The 27,730-nt window shown below is 37.4% G+C and overlaps 1 protein-coding gene across 2 annotated transcripts; it reads right to left on the bottom strand.

Moving 5' to 3' along the window:
* Window positions 1–583: 583 nt before the first annotated feature.
* On the bottom strand, window positions 584–27,730 carry SNX6 (sorting nexin 6). Of its 2 annotated transcripts, none has more exons than XM_075712992.1 (14): window positions 27,706–27,730; window positions 27,498–27,545; window positions 21,713–21,817; window positions 20,387–20,497; window positions 18,685–18,806; window positions 16,591–16,714; window positions 15,190–15,285; window positions 13,798–13,903; window positions 11,280–11,355; window positions 9,947–9,986; window positions 8,683–8,769; window positions 7,577–7,736; window positions 6,465–6,550; window positions 584–716 (listed from the first exon to the last, which is right to left on the bottom strand). In XM_075712992.1, the coding sequence occupies exons 1-14, from the start codon at window positions 27,709–27,711 to the stop codon at window positions 663–665; spliced, it is 1,221 nt and encodes a 406-aa protein (XP_075569107.1). In that variant the 5' UTR covers window positions 27,712–27,730; the 3' UTR covers window positions 584–662. The 2 variants fall into 2 exon arrangements, with proteins under 2 accessions (XP_075569107.1, XP_075569106.1); XM_075712991.1 differs by having other exon boundaries at window positions 27,498–27,548; window positions 27,706–27,724.

Genomic DNA, 27,730 nt, shown 5'->3' on the forward strand with positions numbered 1-27,730 from the left:
ATGATACAATGTCTGCATAATTTTAGAAAAATCAATTCCATGGTTTATTTTACAATAATTGGATTAGTCTACAAGTTAAGGCAAACATACTAATGCATTTGCTTTTCTTTTTAAATCATAGTTATAAAGGTTACACAAAGTTCTCCAAAATTTCTAAGAAATGTTCACAATTGAAAAAAAGATTAAGTTTTTGATATCAGTACATGGAAAAAAAACTAAGACAGTGTATACAATGCCATTATAGTAACAATATTCAAATATCTAATGGTAGTATTTAGGCCATTTGAACAGTGTGCTCCAAATGGTGAGCTTCAGAAATTACTTACAAAGGTAAATAAGATTGGCAGCCATATCATAGTATTCATAACATGAACATAATTATATTGGCTATTTTCACAAAAAACAGAGCATTTGGTTTCTGGACAATGAAAGCATGTAATGATTAAATAAACATGAATATGTAGGTATAACAAGAATGCTGTTGCTTCATATAGTCTGGAGCTACTTTCAGGTGTTTGTTTTAATTCTTTTGAAAGAAGGAGCTTGCTTATGCGCACTTCGTCAAATGTTTTCTCCAGGGAACTGTAAATCCCTACTTTTAAAGTCATGAAAACAAAATCCAGAGGAGGGCAGCCCTTGTTAGTGGGAGGACGGAGCGTAGCTTATGTGTCACCATTTAACACTGCCAGGCAGCTCTGCAGCAGCTGTAAGTTACCCTGTAAAAATAAAGAAAAATATGACCACATTTCCCTACTTTCTTTTACACTCATGGCAAAAAGATGTTTTTTAAATAGCAATGACACCACTAAAGGAGAACAGAGAGGTATTAAGCTTATGTAGAAATATTTATGTAAGTAACTTTCATCTTAAAAGAGTTTTTTGAATGTAGGAGCACTGTGTCATGGAACTAAACGGAGCCGACTTGAGATTCAAAAATAAGCATTTAGTACCCTTTCAATGTTTCTTCACAAGTTTCTTACTAAAGATCTAGTCTGGCCACAAAAACTATTCACTGCAGAGCACTCTCTTAGCAATGAAGCTCAAAGTTACCAAGTTTTCATTTTTATATAGTATCACCATTACTCTGTCACTGGAATATTATTCCCAAAGCAGAATTATTCATATATTATACCAAATACCGAGTTCAAGAAATGTGAACCAATTCACAGGACTCAGTATCTCCTTGCCATACCAGCCATCTAAGCTCATAGCTCTGTTCAAGGACAGGCCTTGTTTGAAAGACAACAGACTGATTTACATACTTAGCCAGGTGATTTAGCCATCAAAGTTGAGTTTAGCCATTAGAGCCAGAGCTACAGAAGTGATTATCAGAACATTAACTAAGCTTTGTCTCTAAGGCCAAGTTCTGCCCTTCTTTTCAAACACTTGTAGGTCAGTTTTAAATCCTACTTAAAGCATTCTGACTCTACCATAAAAACATACAGGTTGACTTTCAGATTTCTGAATGAATTTCTAGAACTGACACTTCAAATTGTGAATTAAGCAAATGTGATCGACAAGTAAGCCAGGATTTACTTCCCAGAAAAAAACCCACCCAACCTGGTATTCACAGTATTTACACTGTTTTGTGCTTAGATCACTTTAAAGTACTGGTTATTCACCATTAAACAGCTGTACTAGATTTGCTCCCAAATCTGAAATCTCTGTGTAAGAAACAATGTTAGGTTGTTGACAGTGTTAAGAGTAATTCCTATCAGGTTCAGATAAAATGCCCAGTTATAAACGTGGGAGAAACTGCTTCCTTCTAAAATTGTTTTGATCCAAAAAGAAACCTGTAAAGAAAACTTCAAACAAAAGCATGTAATCAAACAGTACCAGTAGCTGTGATTTGCACATCCTTGATAAACAGTCCACACAAGTACTAAAGAATCTGTAATTCTTACTTTTTCAGTTGAAAGCATTCCAAGTGACCTGTGGTAGACAGGCAGAAGGACACTTGTCCCGCAGCCCAAAAAAGTAAAAGATCGTAATTCTATCCCCCCATTAAGGTTCTCATAATCCAGATTAAGCAATTAACTAAATTCAATACTTCAAAGTAGAAGATTCCCAGTTGTGTCTACTGAATCCTTTTCAGTTTTCTCCAGAAGACAGCGATTTCAGTTATGGCTTCAACAGCTTTTTGTCCTTGTATGCCTATACTGGCAGAGGACACTCAGAAACTATTTAAAAGGCTTGTAATTCTGTGATATGAACCGTTCAATATACATGAGGTGCATGGGGACTTGGTGGCCCATCTTTGCGGCATACAGGATTCATAAATCTAAGGTCTCTGTTACTGAACAGCTGATTATTGGCTGTAATGAATGAAAACGAATACTTCAGTCTGAAGTCTTCAGTCTTTAAACAGAATACTTCAGTCTGAAGTATAACTGAGACTGCATGCATATTACCTATAACAAAAGCGTGACAGTGATCTTTTGGCCATCTCTTTACAGCCCATCCACAGTATGAAGTATATTTGCAATTCACAGGCCACTGTGCAGTACTCTAAAGAAAAGATGGTACCAAGACATCCTTTATACATCAGTCGTTTCCAGACTTAGCCAGCCAATCTACTGAAATTTTCCAAATAGGCAAATCATTCATTTTCATTAGATCAAATTTATAAAGTTCACAAGAACAACCTTATTTAAATTACAGTAAGTCAGGGACAATAGAGGCTGTGAGCCATTACTCTTTCTGGCGGCAACATCTGACATACTTGACTTAGATCAGAATAGCTCAAGAAAGTTCTATAAATTCAGATTCAGAAGTGTTTCTTGCCAACTCAGACTCTAAGATCTAGATACTACAGTTATTGGCAGAACCATGGTGACAGAAACATCCTTTTCAGGAAAGAAAGGATTACTGACAAAGCATTTAACCAAATCCCTTAGGCACTGGAGTTTGCTCCCATCTTCTGTCAGTTCCAAACAGATGTCCGTTGATAGGAATGCAACGAATTCTCTTTCCACAAAAACCCATAGATGCAAGAGTGTATATATCAGTATTTGGGAAAGAGATGTTGAGAATTTTCTTTTTTATTTGAAGGAAGTGTCTTATCTTACTCAGTTACAATTAATTTGTCAAAAGACAAAAGTACAGCCAAGGCTATAAATGCTTGAAGTATATGATTATAACCTTAGCAGTTTCACCAGCTACCAAACCTCCCTTCTTGGGCATGAAGTCCAACACAGCAACACCTCAAAATCCAACTGTTTAAAATATTGAATAGGTTTAAATGCAGCTTTTGCACTAAATACCCAAACACTTAATAAGGTCTTACATGAGCTACAGCTGCCTGAAGTCATGAAGAAACACAGAGCTAGCAAAACAGAAGCTAAACACTCCCTAGAGGGATAGTCAGCCAGAATGGCCACAGAAAAAGAAACATCAATCTGTTTAGTATAGGTCAGAGACCAAGCAGAATCTAAAGCTGCAGTCTGGCAGCTACTTTTAAGTAAATCTAGGGTACATGCTGCTGCTAAGGCGGCAGCTCTCTCTCATTCTCAAGACCCTCCCAGTCAAAACTATGCGTTTTGACACAAGGGATGCTGTGAAAACAAGACTGAAAGTAAAGCTTAGAAAAACCCAGAGCAACTTTTAGCTTGATCTTACTATGCAGCTGTGCACTAATAGGGAATTGCCAACATAAGGGAAAGGAACAGTCATGCATCATCATCCTTCCTGGCAGGAATCTGCACTTGCATCAACTTAAAGCAATCTCAACCCACAGTCTGATTTTTTAGCTTTTTCAAAAGTCTTGAGCTGCAACGAGGAAAGGATAAGAGGATATTAGCAGATTAAAACAAGTATTTTATAAGGAAGTAGTATAAACATAACTGGGCAGAGAGGGTGTGCTTAGTATTTGTACAGTGCCCTTGATTTACTAAAAACTTGATTTCCCTATCACCCTCCAGGCTTCTAGAGCCCCACAGCCTGATACGGCTCAGGAAATGCGAGCTGTCTCTCAGAACCGTCTCTCAATAGTTTGGTCATTCTGACTTCTTCAGTGCAGCAATCTCTGTGTTTTGGGATTTGTGTTTTTCTTTCCACACAGAACAAACAACTTTTAACAGTAAGTCATGCAGCTGCCTTCACTGTGGCTGAATTCCTCCCAAAGACAGCCTCTCAGGTGAGTTCCAGCACCCACTGCTGCATCAGATTTCACCTCCATGCCTTCTGTGCCAGGCAACTCCAAGTCCAGAAGACACATGTCTAGACTGATTTAGAGACAGATGCATCTGCATGACATCTAGTCTGGGCGTTATTGTTCCAGCAAAAAGAACGTAAGAGAAGACTTGTAGCAAAAGCCTGCAGCAGTGTGATCTGTTGCCCCTAGCCCCTGCTGCCCGGTTAGCTTTTTTGCCAGAAAGAGCACTTAGACTTGAATAACAGGTCATGTTGCATAAGTTTTGGAGTGCTGTGCTCCACAGGCCATTGACAAGCCAAGCAGTTTCCAGTTTGGGGCTGCTAGAACTTCACCTGCCTCCCGTAGCTGCAAAAGCATGAAGACAGGGACTGCCGTAGCATCAGGCAAAGAATTTTGTCCAGAACCTTAAAGCAGGGGGCTTTTGATCTGATTTCATTAATTTATTGCCTACATTAAAAAAAAAACCAGCTTTCTTTTTGCTTCTACCAGCCCTCTTTTGGCTCTACTGCAAGAGGAATTAGGTGTCTACAAACACCCCAGCTTAGCCCAGCCAAAACCAGGGCTACCTAGCCTCCCTGAAATGGGAACATTGTTCACGATTTGCATTGCCACAAGTACAAAAACATCTTCTCCAGGACAAGGAGAAACCTTCATATTCCCCTAACATTGCTCTTCACACATCAGGGCACAATACTATCTCAAAAAAAACCCCAAGGCTTTTCGTATCTTCTTTCTTCCTTTTATGGAACTACCTCAGAAAGTCTCCACCAAACCATTTCATCCTTCAATACTCTGTACAGACTAATAAAAAAATATCCATAAGCCTATCCTCAAATATGCTAGTTATAGCATTAATAAGAAAATTTCCCATTATATAAAATTGAAAAATATGATCTATTGCGCTTGTAAATTCTGTAGTAATCCAACTCAGAATCTGTAGAAATAAAAGCACAGCAACCAAACTGATCCATCTGTACTAACTTGTTTTGAATAATAAAAGACACAGGCTTTGAAAAAACAGAACTCAAATCTAGCGAGAAACAAAATATCCTTTCATTCCACAAGTCACAACGTTTGTTAACATTTCAAGAACTGTCACCCTTAGTCAAAATGACCTTTTATATTGCAAAGCGTTAAATATTCAAAACTGTCTAGGGAATCTTACAGTGCTCCATGATAAAGTAGGTGAAAAGGGTCAGCAAAAAAAAAAAAAAAAAAAAAGAATTCACCTTCAAAAACGAAACTACAGTTCAAAGCTTCTATTACAGCCTTATATACTCCTTGTTAGTAAATTTACTAAGACAAGGTAAGTCACAGACTGAGACAGACTATCTGAAGAACTACATCTTAAAAACAAGCTGCAGTGACAAATGAAGAACAGCTAAAAAAATTCAAGCTCTTCCAGGTAAACTGAGGACACCAAGAAGCACATATCTGTTCAGTTGAAAGCTACAGAACTTAAGCATTTTCTCCCCGTCTTCTGCAGTTATTAGCTGTCAAAACTCAAGAGAATATTACTACAAGATTTTGACTTGCACAGAGTTAATACAAGTGAGTCTTAGAGATGTTTTTTAAGCATTCCACTCCAAGGCACACAGGGATTCAGCAAGGGTCAGTTACAAGAGATGATGAAATGTCAATGACTGAAGCAGGACAGAAGCGCTGTGGATTCATTCCCTAACTAAAGCATGATATGGTAAATCAATAAAAATTGTTGCAAGTATGACTGTTAGGACTATTGATTTCACTAAAACCCGTAACCAGTACATTCATGACCAAACATGGGGATTCCCGGGAGACTCAGGGCTGGATATAGACAGCTGTTACACACAGAGGAGTAGGAAGGCTGAATAGTGTCAAGTATTATGAAAAGTTTTAAGACTTTAGGGGAAATACAGCTGAATTTTTGTACACTTTGAACTCACACGACATCTGGGTAACAGGAGAAACCACTTCCTATCTCACAGTAAAACGGTGAGATGAGGTTTTAAAAATAGGCAGGTATTCAAACTCTGCAGCTATAAATATCAAACAGTTAGAGAAACATCAAACTGAAGCCAAAATTGTCTTCAAGGAGCTGAGTTTTCCAAAGGTACCTCAAGCACACCAGTCCCTCAGAGATATTTTACCTATACTTTCCCCCCCGCCCCCTGTTGTTCAAGAAAGTTCACCTTTCTGGATGATGCTTACCTTCAGATTCCCCTTCCTGAATATGAAGTGCATGTCACACAACAAATGTAGCTATTTTGGTTGTTTAAGTATGTAATATTTAAAATCAGTTGAAACACAGGCCAAAAAGGATCACAATTACCTTAGCATGCTTTAATTCCAGTTCTGCTAGTTCCACCAGATTTTTTCTGAATGCTGCAACTCTTCTTGTCTTAAAGTCTATCAGTTCTACAGAAAGTAAAAATGGATTCATTAACAGTATTGTTGCTAGTCCCTCAACTGTTAACAGACTTTCCTTCAGGATGGAAGAGATAAAGGGTAGAGAAGGCAACAAGAAACTCAGCGCATTCCAGACTCACAGATACTGCTACATTGTTGGATGAAAGCAAATGATCATTGCAGTTCCTCATCTCTAGCTAACCTTTTGTGGACACAGAGCTCTTTTGAAAAAAAAAAAAAAAAGACCGCAATGTGGATGCTTTTAAACATTTAATTATCTTATTCAACATTTTTTGAAGGCTGACATATAAAAGTATCTAGGGAAGATACTAAGCTAAAACTAGCATGAACAACAGAGGAAGCAGGTATGCTTTATGGATATACCTTTGTGGCTAATGGGATCACTCATTCTCCACCGTCTCATTTATAGGAATATTAGCCAGATTTACAGGGTCAAATAACTCTTAAATGATAAAAACAAAAGAGCATGGTTCTTTAAACCTTGAACAAATCTGCCCCAAATGAGTCGGATGACGACCAACTCACAACAATCTTAGCCCAAAAAACAAAAGAAAGTAAGTTTCCAGGAAAAAGGCAACATGTAAGTAAGGTTCCTTTTCTCTACAGCTACTGTAACACTGCAACTTCAGTGAAATCTCATTTCATGGTCTCTCCCTTTTCTAATGTAGTATCATCTCTGCAACAGACTGCTGCCTTCACAGTAGAATGCATAAAACCAAAAGAGGAATTCCAGCAATAGTTTAAAAGATTACGTTTGCCTTTACTGCTAGCAGTTATCATTCTGTATCCTATCATATTCATATAAAAAAAGTGGTTAACAAATAATTTTCTCTGCCTAATGGAGCTATGAGGAGCCAAAGGAAAATATAATTTCAACTTTCTAAAATAAGTAAATACTGGTTAAAAGATAATAGTTAAGCTTAAGAAACAGAACAAAAATCTATTCTCAATAATAATACTCTAAGATCTGTTAATTTTCAAGTAGTAATGTAGGATCAAAGACCACCAAAATACCTTGTTTTGCCGATTCAGATATTTTCTCAAATTTCTGACAGCATATTTGCTGAGTAGTTTCAGCTTGCAGCACATCTTTATTTTTTGCTCTTGCTTTATCCAGTGCCTTATTAGCATTTTCATAATCCACTAGTGACCTAGATCTTCTATACAGGAGATCCTATTAAAAAAAACATAACGGACATACAGAGTTTACAAGAATCTACCCAAGGATTTTAGTATATACCAAATAATTAAAAAAAAAAAAATCAGATTAATTTTGGTCCTTCTTGCTATATTTCAGTTCTTACTAAATTATTTGCACTCACTTTACTTCATCCTGCAAGTCATAGGATCCACATACTGGATCAGACACACAATTTAATATTGTTTGGTCTGCATCTTGTCTGACAGAGGCTAGCAACAGATGGCTTAGATGATACTCCAAAAAGCCTAAGAAGGGGCAATCGTGGGAAGTTTCACAGCTTCTTAAGATTAGAGACCAACTATATTTAGATAATGTATTTGAAATACACACCGGGTCCAAGAAACAGCAGTAGCATTTTTTTGTGCAACAGTTATTGCTGTGATCTAACAACACATATTTTCTGTCAAATGCTTCGTCATTCTGTCATGTTACTTAATCATCTTACATCAAACAACACTAAGAATGAAATTTTCTGTAGGTACAGAATATCAAATCTTGCCCATGTGTTTTTGTATCAGCACTTGCAGATCATCTGGAGTATCCATGTTGAATATTAAAAAGAAGTAGAATTGCTTGCAGTCTACAAGCAGCAAATGCACTGCAAACACATGAACGATTCACCAACAGCTCTTACACTGTTTCTAATTATCAGGGCCAAATCGTACAGTGTAAGTGGATCACGCAGTTTCAAATAGTCAGTCCCACAGTCAGCAACTGCATTGTTACTGCTTATATACAACAGAGATCCAGTTTTTACAGCTGAGGGAGAAATTGCAGGCTAGATGTGGCAGCATTTTAACCTATGTGCTGTGTATTTCCCAAGATGGTCCCTTATATCTCTTTCCTTATCTCTCTTTTTTTTTTTTTTAAAAAGAAAAGAAATACTATTTCACTGCACAAAAAAACCCATAAAATTCACCTTAGCAGCTTGAGATTCCCTCAGGTAATATTTCAGAAGATCAGAAAGTTTAAGATCTTCATCAGCAGATACCCGGGCCTCTATTTTCTGGAAAAAAAGTAAGTAAAAGCATCAATTTAAAAACATCTGGATTTTGGGTATTCACTTGTATGATGTAAATACAACAAAAAATATACAACAGTACATGACAGATTGTCTTTTTCAAAAACTAAGATCATGTATTTGTGACAGAATACTTAAAGATGCATCACGAGAAGCAGTATATAATTTTGTATTAAAATATAAGCAATAACCTACTGTGCAAGCAGTAATTGACAACTAGCTTTCTATTTTAAACAATGCTTTCTTCCAATTTCAATTATATGTATCATACACTAAGAAAACAGTGGAGAAACAAGAACTTATCTGGAATAAAGAGTTGCACAAGAAGTTGTGTTTTGAGATCAAAGAAAAACAAATTTTTAAGGCACCTTTGCAGACTAGGTGTGTGACTGCATGTATTAAATGGTCCAAAAGCCCAATAAACTTACTTCTTTGTATTTGAAACAGACATTTCTGTGAATTTAGAAATAGTCTGCAAGTGCATTTTTTAAACCTAATTTAAAAAAAAAAATTCTAAAAGGCAACATTTTAGGTCAAAGCAAGTAATTCCATTAACTTTGTTTTCTTTAAAGTACGTATTTATGCAGGTATAACTGTGTTTAGGAAATGCATACATTTTTCATTCAAAAGTTTTCCCAATACACGGTATGTATCTTCTGCTCTACCAAGCCAAACAAATAAGGCAAAAGAGACAAGATACTTGAAAATCTGGTTAAGAGCATCAGCAATAGTATTTCTGAGCCTAATAATTGCAGGAAACAGATCGTGGCTCCAGAAAAAAGCAGCATGACCGCCATTTTTTGTATTGAGGATTACATTTCTTCATTTCTTTTTTCCATAACAAGTTCTGTGATACCCAGTAACAAGTATGGAAGGCCTCTAAGCATTTTTGAGGAACAGCAGCTTTACTAGTGTATTACACAGAAGAAAGGAAGACTGCCTAGAAATGTTTAGTAGACTGAAGACCCCTAAGGATCAATCACTTTACAAAACAGATGACTGAAATCTTATGCTTTTTCATTCCCTACCACATGTTGCTTAAATGCTTCATATAGCAGCATCCATAAAACATCCACATATTAATGTCTACTTGACACAAGATCTCCTGGCACTGCCAGGATGTACACAAAGAATGTATCTAAAAAGGCTTCATAGTACATACCCTTGTTTTGTCAAATAACTCTGATACCTTCAGAAAGAACCTGCACAAAGGAAACAGCTTATATTACAACATTAATCTGAACAGTCCAATTGCTTTCTAGAACTCAAAATATAATTTGCGTCTGGCAGTAAAGACTGCCAAGGCACTGCTTAGAATTGTAATTCACCGAACGCAGAGAACATAGTTTCGTATTGTAGCACATCAAACATCTGGGAATTGTACAACTTAAGAAGAGGTAAGGGACAAACAAAGCATAATGGATGGATGTTTTTTACTAAAGAATAATTGCCCAGCTCCTCAGGGATTCTTTATGCTTCTCTGAATTAAACCCCAAACATTACCACCCTGGTTAACAGTCCTACGCTATTATCAAGTGTCCTTCACTCAAATTTGAATGTACTTTTCTTCACACAGTAAACATGACACATGCCCTACTTTGAATTCAGGGAGGCTGAGCAACAATGTGGCACATCATCACAGGAGACAATACTAGAGTTCAGTGTAACAGCAGATGGAATTACAGTCAAATCATCCTATTTTGACAGGAGACAGCCATGATTCCTGACAGACCCTAATAGACTACATCAAATCTCAATACTATAATCAAAATAATCAATATGTAAGCTATCACCACACTTGGAAGTGTATCACTGTAATTCAGGTAAATTAATAAAAATAAGTTAACTTTCATACTCATCTCCTATCTGTCATCACACTAACTCTAATAAAAGTGTACATGTTCACAAGCATCAACATCTTTAAGCTAGTTAACTAAATTTTACTTTCATTTACACCAAACTTCATATTCAAGCAAATCACTGAAAGATTAAAGGACAAACATTTGTACATAGAGGCCCTCTTCTATTTCAAAGTTTTAGGGATCTCTGTAGATTCCTTTCTTTTCCTAAAGGCAGTAAAATTGCCAGAACAGCAAAACTACTTTTCAAGATGTTGGTACAGGGAACACCCACAAAAATCAGTATACTCAGACTGAGACCTGTTCTTGCTGCACATGTCAAAGCACTTAAAACAATTAAAAAAACCTGGTGAAAGAGTTGGGGTTTTTTCTTATTCTGTGAGGACTTTTCCATTTCATCTGTGTAATTTTCTACAAACTGCAGAAAAGAGCATATTTTTTCCAAGACAAACGTTAAAGCAAAAATATTAAAACAGCCTGTTACAGAAATGAAACACTAGAGAGGAAAATCTCTTAACGTGATGTAACTATAATAAATTCTGGTTTTCTCATCACAAGAGAGCTACCAATCTCAGCAGGTCACCGTTAAGACTGCTACTTAGCAAATTCCCCCGGAAGTTATTAACAACATCTTACTTGCATATATCTGTGGAGTCCTGCGTTCCTAATGCGTATAATGAAGAACCAATTCTATTATAGTCATCCGCCACATCTAGAAAAACAAACAAGCACTTGTTTTACTATTTCATTCCTCTTCTTTCTGAAAATTTTTAGGTTCCTCTCTTTCTTCAAGAGTAGGTGTATTTCTAAAAGGAATATGCTTTAACACAAAAACAGAAATAAAATCTCAATAATGTCACTTATGAAAGACAACTTCACACAATAAACGTGGCGCTCTCACCAAATCATGAAGTCTGTAATTTATCTAGGAATAGTTAATACAATTAGCACCTGCTGGGTAAATTTATTGTGCAACTTTCTTAGGTTTTATTTTGGTGGAAGATGTACAAACTCAATGGCTAAAGTCTGAATTAAAATCTGAACCTAACATCTAAAGCTATTTGGGGGAAAAAAAAAAATTCACAGTCTAACAACAACAAAGCGTAAGTCTGTGTGCTTGAAAGCAGTAAATTGAATGCAAACTCCAAACTACTGAAATACAGTGGTACATGCACAACACCTTTTCTATCACACGCCAAATTTTCAGGAAACCTTTACCTCATCAAGCGGTCACTGGCTGATGTAGCATTAGTGTTAAAGCATTTTAAACAATGAAGTTAGAAGCAGGGTTTGTAAAGAAGGCTGCGTAATTTGACTAGTGAGGTACTGCTATACAGTAATCATAAAAATCAAATCTTTGCACAGATGGCTTTTTTAAAGAGCTTTTAGTATAAACTCAATGGATGATGAAAACGCTAACAAATCCAAGCAATGAACAGGAAAATATATTTCCTTGTTAATTTTGAAGTTTATATGCCTTTAAGCAGAATTTTTTTTTTAAGTAACACAACCTTGTTTTAACAGATTGAGTGGGTCACCTTCCACCCAATTCATTACTCCATACATCCCAAGGGCATCAGTGCAGTTGGTTACAGTAAAGAATGGTATTAGGAAGCCATTAACCTCCCCTTCTATTACTCCCATTGAAACAGAAAAATAGATTTTCTGCTGGAAATAGGAAGTCACTATCTTTGCAAGCCTTGCAGCTGTCTGTCTGTCATAAGTTACCCATAAACTACAGATTGCCCATTTCCAAAACAGGCTTCCAAGGTCACTGCTCTACTCCTCTAGCCGGAATTTCAAAAGGTGCCATTTGTCCCAATTTGCAGTTTGATCAAAGTTGTCAATAAACATCCCAGGTGATTTGAGTCTGAAAACCAGTGAAGCTTTGTCATAAGTTTGATCAATCCTTTCCAATCGGATCCTCTACAACCTCATTTCTAATAATACAACCAATGTGAAAGGCTCACTAATATTTGGCACCAAACTACCATGAATGAAGTCGTTTTCATTTTAAGAAAGCAAACAAAACACCAGGAACCACTTCAGGTGGGAACTGAATGAAGACACAGGGCCCCTTAGTACTTCATTAAGCCGTAACTGACTCTCCCCATCTCTTAGCATAAATAGTAAAGCTACAAAAGACTCAGTCTTGATACGACAGCAAGAGAAGCGTTTGAAGAGCTCAGTAAATTCTTGGTTTAATGTCTCATTCAATATCCACTTTCGAGTCCCTACCAATGGAGACTCATAAAAGGTTTGTGGCCTGGTTTTGTGTGAACTGTATTACTGTAGATAGTGAAGACAGAATCTGTGAATCAGACACAAATTTCCAGAAAGTAGATAGAATCTAGTAGTTCAATTTTATCTAGGCACAAAAACTTAAAAATCAAGGGCAATGAAGGTCAATTTTTTTCCGAGCTTCTCAAAACACAGTAATCCTATAAACCAAACACAGTGGTCCTAAACCAAAGATTTTCCATTTTCTCACATAAATGCATTGCACTTGAGAAAACTATCTAGAGCTTCCAGAAATCACATTAGCTAGCACTCCGGTCAGGAAGGGAAATCAATAGCTAAGTGGAAAACCTCACCTCAGTAAGAAAAGGGGTCCTGCAAATCAAGCTACTGAGTGCACACATTCCAGTCTCCATTCAAAAAGGCTGAAAGGTGGAAACCTGACTTCCCAGTCTAGAACTAACAGTCCACATAGGAGTTTGCTGCTCAGCAAGGTAATGCAATGCCTAGTGTGCCAAAAAATTGCACTCTGATGAATGCAAGCTCATCCAGTCAAGAGCAACTTCATTAGGAGTAAAATCACATATACTGCTATATTACCCACCTTTACACTTTAAAGACTAAAAATCAGACTTAAAATATTATTACATAAAGTGTGTTTTTCTTCAAAGGGACAGCATGAAGAATCAAGGTATCTTCAGTGTCGCATCAGGGCTGTTCTTAAGCTATCCAGTCTGTTACAGCAAAGGCTAAACTTTGAAAGTCAGATTAAACTTCATTAGACTATCCGAAGACTATGCTTGGAGAAATTAATTAACTTTTTGCATGCAAAAACAAAACTAAAAATTACGGCTCTTCATGAACCACTTCTGTACACTTCAACTGGTACTATTTTCACCCTGGAAAAAGAACTCACTTTTATGTGATCTTGTCATTTTATCAGATTTGGCAGAGGCATCTTTGACTCGGTTGTGATATTCTACAAGGAATGTTCTTTCATGTTCAAAGAAGTCATCCACATCCTACAAAAAACAAGAACAATTTAAAAAACAGGATTTCACTCACTCTACAGAGCAATTGCAGAGTAAATTTGCATATATTGCTCTTGCTGTGACATGACATGCAATCTATTTTTATTGTCTAAAATGGCACTTACGTAAACTGATTTCTTCTTCACTTATTTCATCATGATCTGAAGTTTTATTAAGAATTTATTAAGAATTAGGAATTTGTAACAAGCATCTTAAAATTCTACATAACTAAACCTGAAGCGAAGGAAATAATTTCACTACTAACTACCACTTTGGTGACAGAAAAATAGAATAAATGTCAAGTACTTAATGAAAGGACATCTACCTACAAAAAGGGGAGGGGAAGAAAGACTCCCAGTTGCACAAATGCTGCAGTCACAGAAGAGACAATATGAACTCCTAGCTCAGGAACACTGATCTTGATAAAGATTTCTTTCAAGTTGGTAAATGTAGGCAAATTTTAATATTTTCTGTATACAATTCGAGTTGGTTGTTTTACATTTATTTTAAAAAAACCCTCTAAAATAGCACAGATGCTCAATACCATGGAATAGCCTACAACATGGGCTTTGAAAAATATGCTTATGAAAACTGCTGGTTACTTGGACTTCATATTTTTCTCCCAGTCATAATTAATCCATGGTTATATCCACTTTCCAGCAGTTTCAAAACTCAACAACTAGGAACTTTAGCTCCTCTAATTTGCTTGCAAATGCCAAGTTACCACTAAAAAGAAAGGAGATCAAAATCATCTTCTGCAGAATTTATGCTTTTTATAAAACCAATCTTTCAACTTTTGGAAAAATCAAAATGTCTCAGTTACATTCTTGCATCTACCGGGAAAAATAGTATCACCTCTACTGCCTGCTGCTCTTAGCTTTGAAACAGTAGAAGGATGTTACAAGGCTGGTAAAATTCACACTGTGTTAGTAATTTCTGAGCTGCAGCAGTTGTCAAAGCTAGTGCACCTTCCCACTATATAAAATGACAGGCCAGAACAAAAACCAAGATTATCAATTATCTATGCATTAAAAAAATGCTTAATTTCATAAAACAGGGGAAAGAGTACTGAAAGCTCTTGTTTCACAGAAGGAACAGATAGCTTTCGGTTATCTTGCATCCAGGGCCACAGGTTCCTTCCCATACTCTGCCTCTAATTCTTGTTAGACATCGCTACAGAAATCCCTTTTTTGTAGCTATGTAAAATTCTGCTTCATTAAAAAAGGGGACAACAACGTTCATACATTTTAAATTTTTCTATGTTAAGCAGTAATCACCTTTACTCCTGAAACAATGACACCATCTGCTGATTTAACCATATTTTTGAAGAAGTCTTCAAGTTTCTCTTTCTTATTTTTCCCACGAACACTCAACTGAAAAACAAATTCAATTATCAAGTTAGTTCATTTTCTGGAGGCAACAGAAGCTTTAAAAAAAAAATATAGAACTACATACCACCATTTGCTACTCCTGCGCTCTGCTTAGTCTTATACTCTGCATTAATGGGGACAGGGCACCATGCACCCAGAATGACGGACTACCTCATTTACTAGGCTGTTCTTTATCACCTAAAATACTATTCCGGCAGGGGATGACACCAAAAAAAAAAAAAAAAAACCAACCAAAAAAACCACCAGCAACATTCTAGCACCTACAGATAATGCCAAATGTACAAGGGGTACATTTCAGTTATCAATAATACAGTATTTATCACGCACAGTATAGCTGTTGAGTTAACCTAACATAACCAGGTTTTGCTCTTTTAAGTGTAGAATGGCAGATCATTGACTTTCAGAAACTACAGAAACATTTACCCCTCACTGCACTGAGGATAATGTTGGTTTCAGCCTCCTCACACTCTTCCAGTCCATCTAAATTTGCTTGATTTCGGTAAAACCAAGTTCCTGACCGGTAAGCATTTCTACATCAAGCAACAAAAGCATCCTCTGTTAACATGTTTTGAAGTTAAGCATGTACACTCAGTCGAGCCAATCTTTGTAATGTGTTCTTCAACATTCAATGCTGATTTCTGCAATTTTAAAAAGCAACTAAGAAATGTTTGCAGAATATAAGCAACCACTAACTCCAACACCAAAGAGTTACTGTGAATCCAGCAAGTCTTCTCCATTAACTCAAAATTAGATAGCAACTCTGTATGTAATATGTGGATAGCCACACTAGTCCAATACCTAGAAAAAAAATTAACCAAATTTTCACGTACATTATTAACAAAGAGGCTTTACTTATCAGAACATTTCATTAGAAATCCTCCCTAGTTTTGTTAGTAACAGAATTTAAACCATAGTTCTAAATCCTAAAAATCAGTGTTCTTTGTTGCATCATTCTTCCTCACCAAAAAAAAAAAAAAATTTCAGTCAAAGAGTGGACAAGTGTAACGTCATGTTGAAATCACCACCAAAAGCTAATCATTTTAATCCAAAACATAGTGGATTCCCATTAATAGACTACAGCACATAGTGCACTTGGTTCCCCAGCTGGCAGCAAAATTAACTCCTACAGACTAAATGACTTTCTAACTTTTACAATACAAATATGTCTGGTATGAGAGAATTGATGCAATTTGCTGCAGGAGGTAAAGCCCTCTTAATCAATTTTCCATCCTACCATAAAAGTACATCTTGATTTCTCTCGCCAGCAATTCAGTTTTCAATACTCACATCCTGATTATATTCCAAGAATACATGGAAATTTAAATCCTTTCTCAAAATAGGATGCGCTGCCACGCGACACAAAAACACTTCATGCATTGCAACCGTCTTCTTGAATATTGCCAGATATTCACTGAAAACAAGAAACAAGACAGACATAAGAATTTCACATGAAGCAATTAAGTTTGAGATAAGCCTAGTGAGCAGCTTTAAGAGATCCTCAGTAAGAATACAAAATTATAAGCTGATATAGTAGAGTTTATCACTCCAATATTTGATATACACATAAATAAATAGTACAATGTTAATACTAGGGGGGAATTTGAAGCCCTAACAAATTACAGAGAGACTTTTAATGAAGACTCAACTGATACATTCTAATTTTTAAGGCTAGCTAACACAGACTGGTTTGCTGAAAGTGTAACCTCATTTAATGGTCCTTTCCCCAACTCCCCAAAAATCAAGAAATTGCGATACAGACTACAGTCACTAGGCACTATGTAGCTGATGTGCAAATTCCTTCCTCCCCATCTCCATCCCCTTGCCTATTTGCACCCTCCTTACTTATGCAAATGGTCATGTAGTTTTGTTAGCTCTTTAGATAGCAGTCTTTTATTCCATGTTAAAGCACCCAGCCTTTTGGGGCTGAAGCTTATGTGGAAGTCTTGCTTCATAGTGGTTCTAAAAGTGAAATCAAGTGCTGCATTTGGTAGGTACAATGAAAAAAATCATGTTTAACCATGACAATCATGTAGCTGCCCAGTTCAGCCAACTCAACTTTAAAGTGATTACTCATTAGTGATTTAATTAAGAGGAAGGCATTCTTATCAATACAAGTTTGCTAGAATCCATTTTGCTTTGCAAATTCAATGAATAAGATGTAACTTGCCTAGAAATGAGGAAGGGGCTCTTTTCCACATTCTGAGGTCAAATGGTGAAATGATCATCAACACTTTTCCTTCCACTATGTGCAAGGAGGTTAAGATTTACATACCAGCAAACCGGCAGGGCCAGTGTTGGGAGATGTTTGATCTCAGAGAGAGTAGTCATTCAGTGAAGACAAAAAAGGAGGATGCAGAGGATGGAGGTGGCAGTAGAAGAAACCCAAAGTTTTCTGTGTTATCCAACCCCTAACCAGACCACAAGAGAATCATGATCAGGGCCGCTGGAAAACCACAGATTCTTTAAAATCTATAGTGTTTTGCTAATTTCCAGTTTTCTGCATATGAAGTGTATATCTACTCTGCTATAAATTATGTTGTACGTAACACTAATACAGAGCTTTTTAAGACATTTGCTCACAGCAGCTGGAGTTCGGAGAGAAAGCAGCAGTTCTAAGAGTTCTGTGTACTTTTCTTGCCAATTCAGAGCTCTTGATAGAAGCAGTCTAGAAGCAGCGTAAATATACACTTGAAAACTGAAACCAATGACAGGAAAAAGATCAAAGAAGTGAATGCATGATAAGGAAAATGGATGAAGCAAGGAGAAACTTCACTGTGTAAATCAATATCGAACAAAAAGCCTTAGAGCAGATATTTTGATACACATTAAATTCACAGTAAGGAAAAATACTATTTTCAGGAAGCATATTCTCCTTGTGCAAAAAAAGGGAGTGTCAAAAAAAGTATTTTCTACTAATCTCCGTATTTCTTGGGGAACAGAAGGTTGGCATCTATATTTACAGTACCAACCACATGCAAAAATACTGAGTTCAAACACTACGTGTATAAACCTTAAAGTTCCATTATGCTTACAAAATGTGGAACAGCAGAACTAAACAAGATAGAGGTTACCTCCTCCCTTTGCAGGTGTTCTGTGAAGAAAAGGATCTAACTATTTTTTTCCTTATAAAAGAATGCTCAAGAACAAGCTGTTTTTTTTCCTGTTTCAGAAGATCTTCCATGAAATTATTTCTACAATTTTCCTAATGGCTCTGATCATGATCACTAAGATAACCCTGGTTATGTAGCAACTGGATTCTCAAGCCTGTATCTCACAGAGAACCATTACAGTGAAATCAGAAACAAAGGGCAACAAACAGCATTAAAAAAAATAAAGGGATAAAAAAACCAAAAGAAAAAAGTAGCAATCAAGTCTACATACGCCTCCAGTTCTTGTTTCATCTTGGTGAATTCTTCTTTAGTCATTGATCCTTCCCCTTCTCCAAGTTTCTGCAATTTCTCCCTTGAGGCATCAAAGTCAGGCCTGGGTGGTGCTGGTGGAATCTGGAATTGAATCAAATTTTTAAAAATTGCTCATCATCTCAGTCAAACAACATCCATTCAGTACAGGAACTGTAAATTGCCTGCAGCTTTTTAATATATGGCACTCTCTTTCATCATTCATTACAGCATTTATGGATAAATTCTCTCATTCATGAGTTGGACATGCTGCATTACTACACCAATTTTGGCCAAGTGTCCTTGAAGATTACTAAAGAATTAACTAATGGCTTCGGTAGTTGAATTACAACAGAAACCAAATAATACCAAGCTTTCCCAATACAATTAATTAAAACTTGAAATAATTATTTTATAATTAGTTTTGGTTTAGCTTATTTGGTAAGAATTGTTTCTTGTTTAAAGAAAAAAGAATTCCACAATTGCTTTCACACCATCCGTTTATAACTCCCCCAAACTTTAAACAAAAAAAAAACCCCATTCCATATTGTTTGCAGGCACTAGTTCTTTCTTGCAGCACTGTTGACATTAAAGATATATCTGTTGAAATAACAAAGCACACAGTAAACAAGTCTCTTGGTTAATCTTGTACTATAGCACATGAACATTGAAAGAGAAAACACCACAGTCAAACTAGTCCTGAATTGCTATCAGTAAAGGGACACAGAACAAAGCTCAACTGTGCTTAAATTTTAGTTCACCGATAATTGTCCATTACATTAATGCATTAAAAAAAGAAAAATCCAGCATCTATGCAGCCAACTGTCTGAAACTAGTTATTACCACACTGAAGGTCTAGTCACTTCAAATAGCTTTTCTGACTAAAAAGAGACTAGCTCAAGAATGGTATGACACATCACAGATTATATTCATCATAATATACCCACTAGCCAATTAGAAATAGATATTTACCTTCTGAATCAGTAGACAGCCCCCCAAACACAAAATGAATACCTAACTTTCACAAAAAGATGACAAATATTCCTATTTGTAATTAAAGTATGAACAGCAGCACCCATTTTTAATAGGCAGTATCCTAAGGTGACTATTTTGGGACCTCTGTTCCCCGGAGGCCTGAAATAAACTTCAAAACATAAGTTGTGTATTAATTTTTTCTGTAGTTCTAGATGGTATTTGCATTTTTTATTTTTCCCCTCCAACTGATTTATGGTAAAATGATTCTGATCTTCATAATGAAAACTGGAAAAGCCTAATTACTAGAGCTCAGTTACTGCATTCTGCCATTCCATCTAAAACTAAGGCAACATGAAACTTGTAACTAAGTTAAACATTAGCTTGCAAAAACAATACCACCAAGTTATACAGTTCACCTATTTCCCACACTTCTAACATGGTGGACTAAAAATACACTTGGATACAGATTAAACTACTCACTCCTTAGGAGTGAAAGGCAAGAAAGTATGACAACTACAGTAACTTTCCTCCAAGGTTGCTTCAACAATTAATCTTGTGTAAGTGCATAAAATGAAGTATCAGAGCATCTGATCTGATTTTAGAAGGAATGAACATCTGCCATTTCCACTGCATTTGAAAGCAGTCACAAGTACTTTTGATACTGTCCACAGAAAATATTGCACATAAACAGAAAGAACTGTAATACTCACGATATAGCCAGCATAGTCCTCATTCTCAACAAAAGAATCATGAAGCCAAATAAACTCTTCATGTTGCCGGACAACAGAAAATTCATTTTGTTTGAAATTTGGTAAGGAACTCTAGAAGGGGAAAAGGAGGAAGAATTATGGGGGAAAAAACCAAAACTACACACCAAAAAAAACAAGAAAACAAAATGTTTTTCATTACTATATGAAAAATACCTTGAAGGAACAACAAAAAAAAATCCCTGTAAAAATAATCCAATAATCCAAGTAAGGATCTGACCAAAAAAAAAGTTCATACAGCAATAATAACCCCCATCTTAATTAGTGCAGTAATCAATTGGAATGGGTTGCCTGAAGAGGTTGTGCAGTCTCCGCCCTTGGAGATATTCAAAACTCAAACAGATAAGTCCTGAGCAATGTGCTCTGGTTTGCCTTGATTTAATGGTGGGAGTGAGGGAGGAGATGGGACTAAATGATCTCCAGAAATTTTATTTAACCTCAACTATTCTGTGATTCTGCGATCAATAAACATTCAAATCTAAAAACAGACGACAAGCCATAAAAAAAACAGTAACTCAAAACAATTCTTGAATGTAATTCCAAAATGGTTCTTAAATGTAATTCCAAAATGGTTCTTAAATGTAATTCCATTATGAAATATGGAACTAAACCATGTCCCAAAGTGCCACATCTACCCGTTTGTGTTCAAAAAATGGGTAGATGTGGCACTTTGGGACACGGTTTAGTGGACATGGTGGTGCTGGATTGATGGTTGGACTGCTGATCTTAGAGGTCCTTTCCAACCTTAGTGATTCCTAGTTTTTACTTTCATTAAAAAATAACCCAGCCACCAAGCCAGGAAACATGAAATTACTACTCTACCCTTAATTGGTTTAGTGGTGGACTTGGTAGTGTTAGGTTAATGGTTGGACTGGATGATCTTAAAGGTCTTTTCCAACCTAAACGATTCTACGATTCTGTATTTTTAGAATCCGAAACTATGGCTAATCTAATAAAAAACTACACTGAGGAAGATTGAGGTATATTAAAGATTCTACCTCCAAACAGGCAAATTAATAAGCATGGGAATGGCATGACAACACATCAGTACAGAAATCTGAATGTCACTTTTTTCTAAACAGTTTTTTAACTTCTTAACTTTTTAGCCATCTTCTTAAGCACTGCAGCTACACAGTCTCTTAAACATGAGATAATGATACTTTCTCATTTCCTTTGGATTGCGTTACACTGCTTTCAATAAACAGTTTAAGCAAAATTTCTTTTCTATATAATTAAGAAAATGTTCCATGTACAAACCCAGGCTTTTACCTTTGTATGGACAGTGAATTTCACTTTGTCCCTCTCACTGAGTGCATCCGAGATATCCACTTGCAGAGCAGCATCAGTCTGGAGATCTACATTTATTGCTCTAAGCTAAACAAAGAAAAATATATTTAGCTTAAATTTTTTTTTAAAAAAAAAGTTAATTCTATTTTCCTTATTCCTCCCTTGAGAAGAACCCTGATCTTGCAAGGCTGAACATCCTTAAAAGTCTGAAGACAGATTACTAAAAAACCCAACATTAAAAGATTATTTCCAGCAGAAAAAGAAATTCCAGTAGTACTCCTTATGGCACACATGACCATACAAATAATTTCCTTTACCATACTCCTTGTTGGTGCACTATTGTCATTTCTGTGTATGGTTAACTTGCTAGTAACTGAGATGGTCAAGACAAAGCACGTTTACAGACAGCAGCAAGTACAATAGTTTTTTTCTGTTCATTCTCCCCTGCTTCCCTGAATCAACAACCTGCTGTAAGTCAATGTACTTCTAAAGGTAATTATAAAGGTACTAACAGTTGGAAAGGTACTTTTAAGGAGAAAAGTAGTCCTATATTTTAAAGGAGCAAGAGCTATTAAAGACCTGGTTTACTCACATTCTTACACTTTTCTTTTGTTTAACATTTCCCGTGATATACTGAATAAGCATAAAAAACCCCAATATGCTGAACTTCACAGAGGTAAGTCTCCTTGGAAATATTTTTCTGGGAAGGAAAAAAAAAAACCCACCCCAAAAAAACCCCCAAACTCAAGATTTCAATCTCTTCAAAATCAGCATGAGAAATGGCAAAAGTGCAAGGAATACGCGTATTTTTTTCCCACAAGACATGAAACCTGAACTCTCTCACAAAATAATTCCAAAGTCACACTGAAAAGAAAATGAGACAATGATAAAATATAGAAAAATTGGAAGATTATCTGAGCACCATAACGTTTGGCAGTAACTGGACCAAAACCTTCAACAGTACTTGGCGAAACTATAATGTCTCCTAGGCCCCAACTGGAAATTTGAGTCCCTGCACCCTTGTTGTTCTAGAGCAATTTGTCCCATGACAATTTAATCATGACAAACAGACATTCAGAATATTTTTACAAGTAGTAAGACTGACTCTGAAATCTTCTCCAATCTCATTGTCAAAAAATATTTCAACATCATGCTCATGAGGCTTACCTTTTATCGAGACACTGTGTTTTCTTCAATGCTGCTTTTTTTTTTCTAGAAATATCACATTCTATGGTATAAAAATGCTTTGCCATACAAAGATACACTTTTTCCCTGCAAAACTTTTCAGGACTGCATTTTGAAGTCCATACTCAAATACAAAAACACTTTAAGTATCAGCAACACACAGCACAAAGGTTACACATGAGCAGATTTTGAAGATAACACTGCAAGGCACTGGAACAGCACTAGGAGAGAAGCATCAACTGCCACATCTTGTTTTCCACCAGTTATCTTAATCCTCATCTTAAATCACAGTGGTCAGCTCCCACTCCAGTTTTCTTGTTAACCTCAATGCACGGACAACTCTGCTGCTTATGTAGCAGCAACCAGACTAATATATCTTAGAATTAGTGTATTAAAGTAAACCAAAATCATACAGTCTAGCATATTCTGCTAGGCTAGCAAAATTTATATAAGACTTCAATAGCTATTACACAAATAGTAATAGCTTTTCCTTACAACAAAGTTGGAAATCATTAAAACCACCGCACAGTAACATATTCACACATGTGATTCAGGCATCGCTTTTTGTTTTGTTTTCCCAAGGTTTAGGGGGTCACTGCCTCACACAAAGGCCTATTATCATGCAACGATCCATTGCAGATCACTTCTCAGAGGCAGAATCTCCTAGTTCCTACTGAGTTTCCAATGTGCTTAACATCTAATTTAGGAAAGAAAAATATAATCTGACATACCAATGTCTGCCTTATGTCATGACACCACATTTTTCAGCTTGTAAAAAAGTTTTTAGTGGTTAACCTGTCTGGGGTACTATCTGTTTTTTGCCAGTCCCCCAGAATACATTAACAAACAGAGTAATCTCGGCAAATAATCTGGATTATCCAAATGGTATTTTTGTAGTCTTTCACAGGTCACAAAAATTTATACTAAAATGCTTTTTCCCCTCCTTTTTTAAAAAGCGGTACAACACAAAGTTCTAAGATTCAGTATAACAGCTGTTCAAGTTTGTCACTAGTGCATATGCAGTCTTGAGTGCAGCGCAACCTGGCCATATGCATCGTTCACAACTTTAGAAACAAAATGCTTATCTGTGCTGAGAAAATTAAGAACTACCTAAACATGACAACTTCACTCATGACATACAGCTGTAGAGGACTATTTGTTTGATTTATACCAAGTTAAGTTTGTAAGGGTCTTGAAGAGTTTAATCATATGTTAAATTATGCTGTGTAGCCTGACTGCCAACAGAGAACATTTTCATCTGCAACGGTAATGAAGCATTTATGAAAGGTGTCAAAGACAATCAGAAAGTTGAAGGACTTTACATGTATTCATGTGACACAATGGTTCATGTTGCATTACTGGGAATTAAATTCACAAACAACCAACATCACAAAACAAACTTAAGCAATCTCTTTGTCACTACTTCCAAAAGAAAACCGCCACCAATGGATGGTTTTCTAGTCATGAAGGGAGTAGAAGATGAAAAAAAGAAATACTACAAACTTGATTTGGATGAAAAGTCCAATTTGGATGAAAAATGAAATGTAAGAACCTTACATTCTGGAAAAAATGGAGGTGGGATATAGTCCCTTTGTATCTTGCCCCCCTTCCCCTCAATGTAATACATACACCATAGCACAATAATTTTACGCTTAGATGCGTTCTCTGCACCCATGCTGGACAACTTGCAAAACAAAAGCTAACTTAATTTAGCTGCTTTACAGTTTCCTATGCTAAACCCAGAAAGTCTCTGTTTTATTCAAAGGGTCTAGAAAACATCAGAAGCCAAAACCAGGGCTAAGCGACATTACAGTACTAAAAGAGAACACAATGCAAGGAGAGGATTTAGCACTTTAGCTCTTGCTCAAGGATCAGTTATACTTCAAATGATAACGGAATGAAGCTGGTAGAGACAAGGGAAACAACCAAACCTTACATACCTAGGTAATGTCATCCTTTAACAACAGTAGCTTCTATACTCTAAGCTCTTTCAAAAATGTTAAAGGACCCTTCCTTCAGCGGGTTCGTTACAGGCAGATAAATAGACAGAGCAAGGGAAACAAACCATACTTTTACAACAAAAGATTACAAAGTGTCATCACAGCATTTTCTAGCAGACCTGTTCTAAGGGATAGCTCATTTCCCCTAAATGAGTGGACAAGAGCACTAGCCAAGTCGGCTAAAGTTTGTATAGATATAAAATACACAAGACAGTACCAGCAGAGCAATACTACACCACCCTTCAAAGCATGTATTGTTTACATTAGAGAGACCACAAAAAACCCCAGCAGGAACAGAGTTACTCCAAGTGAACTCAATAGCATCTTCCTAACGGAGATTTAGAAAAGCAATTCCTGCAAGTTCATTTTATGCAGACCATTTACAATAAGTTCCTTCTACAGACCACCCACTGCTGCTTTCTCAAAGATGATTCTCAGGGCTGTTTTACAATTTTGCAGAAAAGGCTCCATATGGTATAACACAATTGTTTGAAAAATTACTGGGGTTTGTGGCATCACCATTGTTTCCAGCTCTCTTTTCATCCCATCACCCCCACGTTAAACTTAACACAACTGTAGCTGACCAACGTGATTCTGAAGAGTTAAATGTACAGTTGTCATAGCCTTATCCAAATTCTAGAGAGCAAAGAGCACTGATTTTCAAAACTAAAAGCTCAGTTACTCTAACTAGAAGTTGCCATCCATGCTTTCAAATGAAGGCTTGACCTACTCATCTTCCAATCACGAACAGAGGAAGGCAACAAATCCGAACCAGGGAAACACTTTATGAAAAGCTGTTTTATTTTTACTACTGCTCCTAAGGGGAAAAAAAAAAAGTTTTGAAGATTAAAGCACAGCAAATCCATTCATGAACAGACTGCCAGTATTGCTTTTGATTAGATTTTCTATATCACAATGAAAGTAATGAAGATAACCTGTGTTTTAACTGCAAGGATTTACACAGCAGTGAAAAAGTTAAAAACCCAGAGTGACTGAAAATAAGAACCCTAAAAAAATAGGAAAAGGAGAAGGACACTGTTCTGGTTTAATTCCTCAGTGTTGGATGAAGATGGGGGAGGTGGGAGGGGGAAAAGGACTGCACTTGGCCAACTGAGATGATGTAAGTTGTCCGAGAGCACAAACAAGCCTAAGAGATTTCTTAAGGCTTTCAAATTACCTTGTGAACTCTGACTACCTGTAGCCTTAGAGGGAAAACTAACAGCCAAACAAGTTTCACACGGGGTCAGATCTGCATTGTTGTCTTGTACCCTCATCTTCAGATAAAGACAACTTAACTGTGCACTTCAACATCTGTTCCTAAATACCAGGGACAACCTAGGTAAAATACAACTCCATGATTACCAAGTTCTTCAGTCCTTGTTCTGAAGGCACTCAAAGGACAACAATTTCCACCTTGTCTCTTTCTAATCCAGTATTCTTACTAAAGTAGCTGTGTAATTAAAGGCAAGAGCTCTCCAGTGGCCAGAATTGGCCTAATACAATACTAGAATTCCTTTTTTTAATTTCTGGTCATAAATTGGAACATAAAATGCACTAAATTCCTACACATGCATACAGTCAAAAGTCACTTAGCATTTATTGAACGTTGTATTTGACACTTGAGTATGGCATGCATGATAAAAGGGTATACCAACACAGTGTTTTTTCAGATTTTGTATTTTTATTAATATACTGGATGTAGCCACTTTAATAACCAGCAATAGCCAAGGCAACCTAAGCAACCCAGAAGCTGCTTTCCTACCTCGCTCAGTCTTTCTCTAGATACTAACTGACAGGGGTAATCGGTCTGAGTAACTTACACTAGATTAGCTGATTTGTTGTTTAAGTGAGGCAGGCAAATTAAAGAAAGATGGATGCAGCAGTCAGAAGAGAAATGAAGGCCAGAAACAGCAGGGCAGAGAAAAAGGTTTTCTCTGTAAGAAACATAATCACGGCATCCTGTCCCAACAGCAGAACTTCTTTGCAATAAAGAGTTTATTACGTAGCGCGCACCCGCAATGTAAATGTCCCATAGTTATCTATGGAAGAACCTCTGGGGCCTGAAGAGAGGGCAGGGCTATTTCACCTAGGCCCTGGCTCACAATTAAAGATGGAACCTGGGGCTCTCCACCAGGCTGGTCAACCTGGTCAGGACCACAGCACAATCCGGGCGTGTGCGGGCGGCCGGCACCAGAGCGGGGAAGGGCGCAGGGGGAGAGCACGGGTCTCTAGCGACACACGCGACCCCCTCTCCAGCTATTCCAAGAAAAGCATGAAAGAAACTGCCCTTCCAAAACTTGGGTGACAGAACAATGGAAAACCCAGGGCAAAACACAGGCACACACAGACTTCATTTCGGAGGGACGGCTGCGCTACTTCCACGTTAGCAGACCCCGGCGGACAAACACCCCGGACCCTAATTGCCCGCCGCCCCCCGGCATCCCGCCTCCACCCCCCCCCCGGTACCCCCGGCGGGGGGCTCGGGCCAGGCAAGCAGAGGGAGGGCCCCCCGGGGCAGGGGGCCAGCCCTGCCCGCCCCCGCCCAGCCCCTGGGGTCCCTAACGCCTCCCCGCGGCACTTACACCTCGGTCCTCCTCCGAGAGGAAATCTGGGCCGTCGTCCGAGCCTTCCTGCTGGGGGCGAAGAGGAGGCGGAGCGGGCCGGGGGGACGCGGAGGGGCACGGCCGGCCGCAGGGAGGGGTGGGGGGGAGACAAAGCGCACAGGTTAGCGACCCGGCCGCAGGCGCCCGCCCCGCCCCGCCCCGGCACCGCGGCCGCCCCGAGACCCACCATCATGGCTGCTCGCAGCGCTCCG

Source organism: Pelecanus crispus, chromosome 6 (assembly GCF_030463565.1).
Source record: "Pelecanus crispus isolate bPelCri1 chromosome 6, bPelCri1.pri, whole genome shotgun sequence".
In the NCBI taxonomy this organism is placed as follows: Eukaryota; Metazoa; Chordata; class Aves; order Pelecaniformes; family Pelecanidae; genus Pelecanus; species Pelecanus crispus.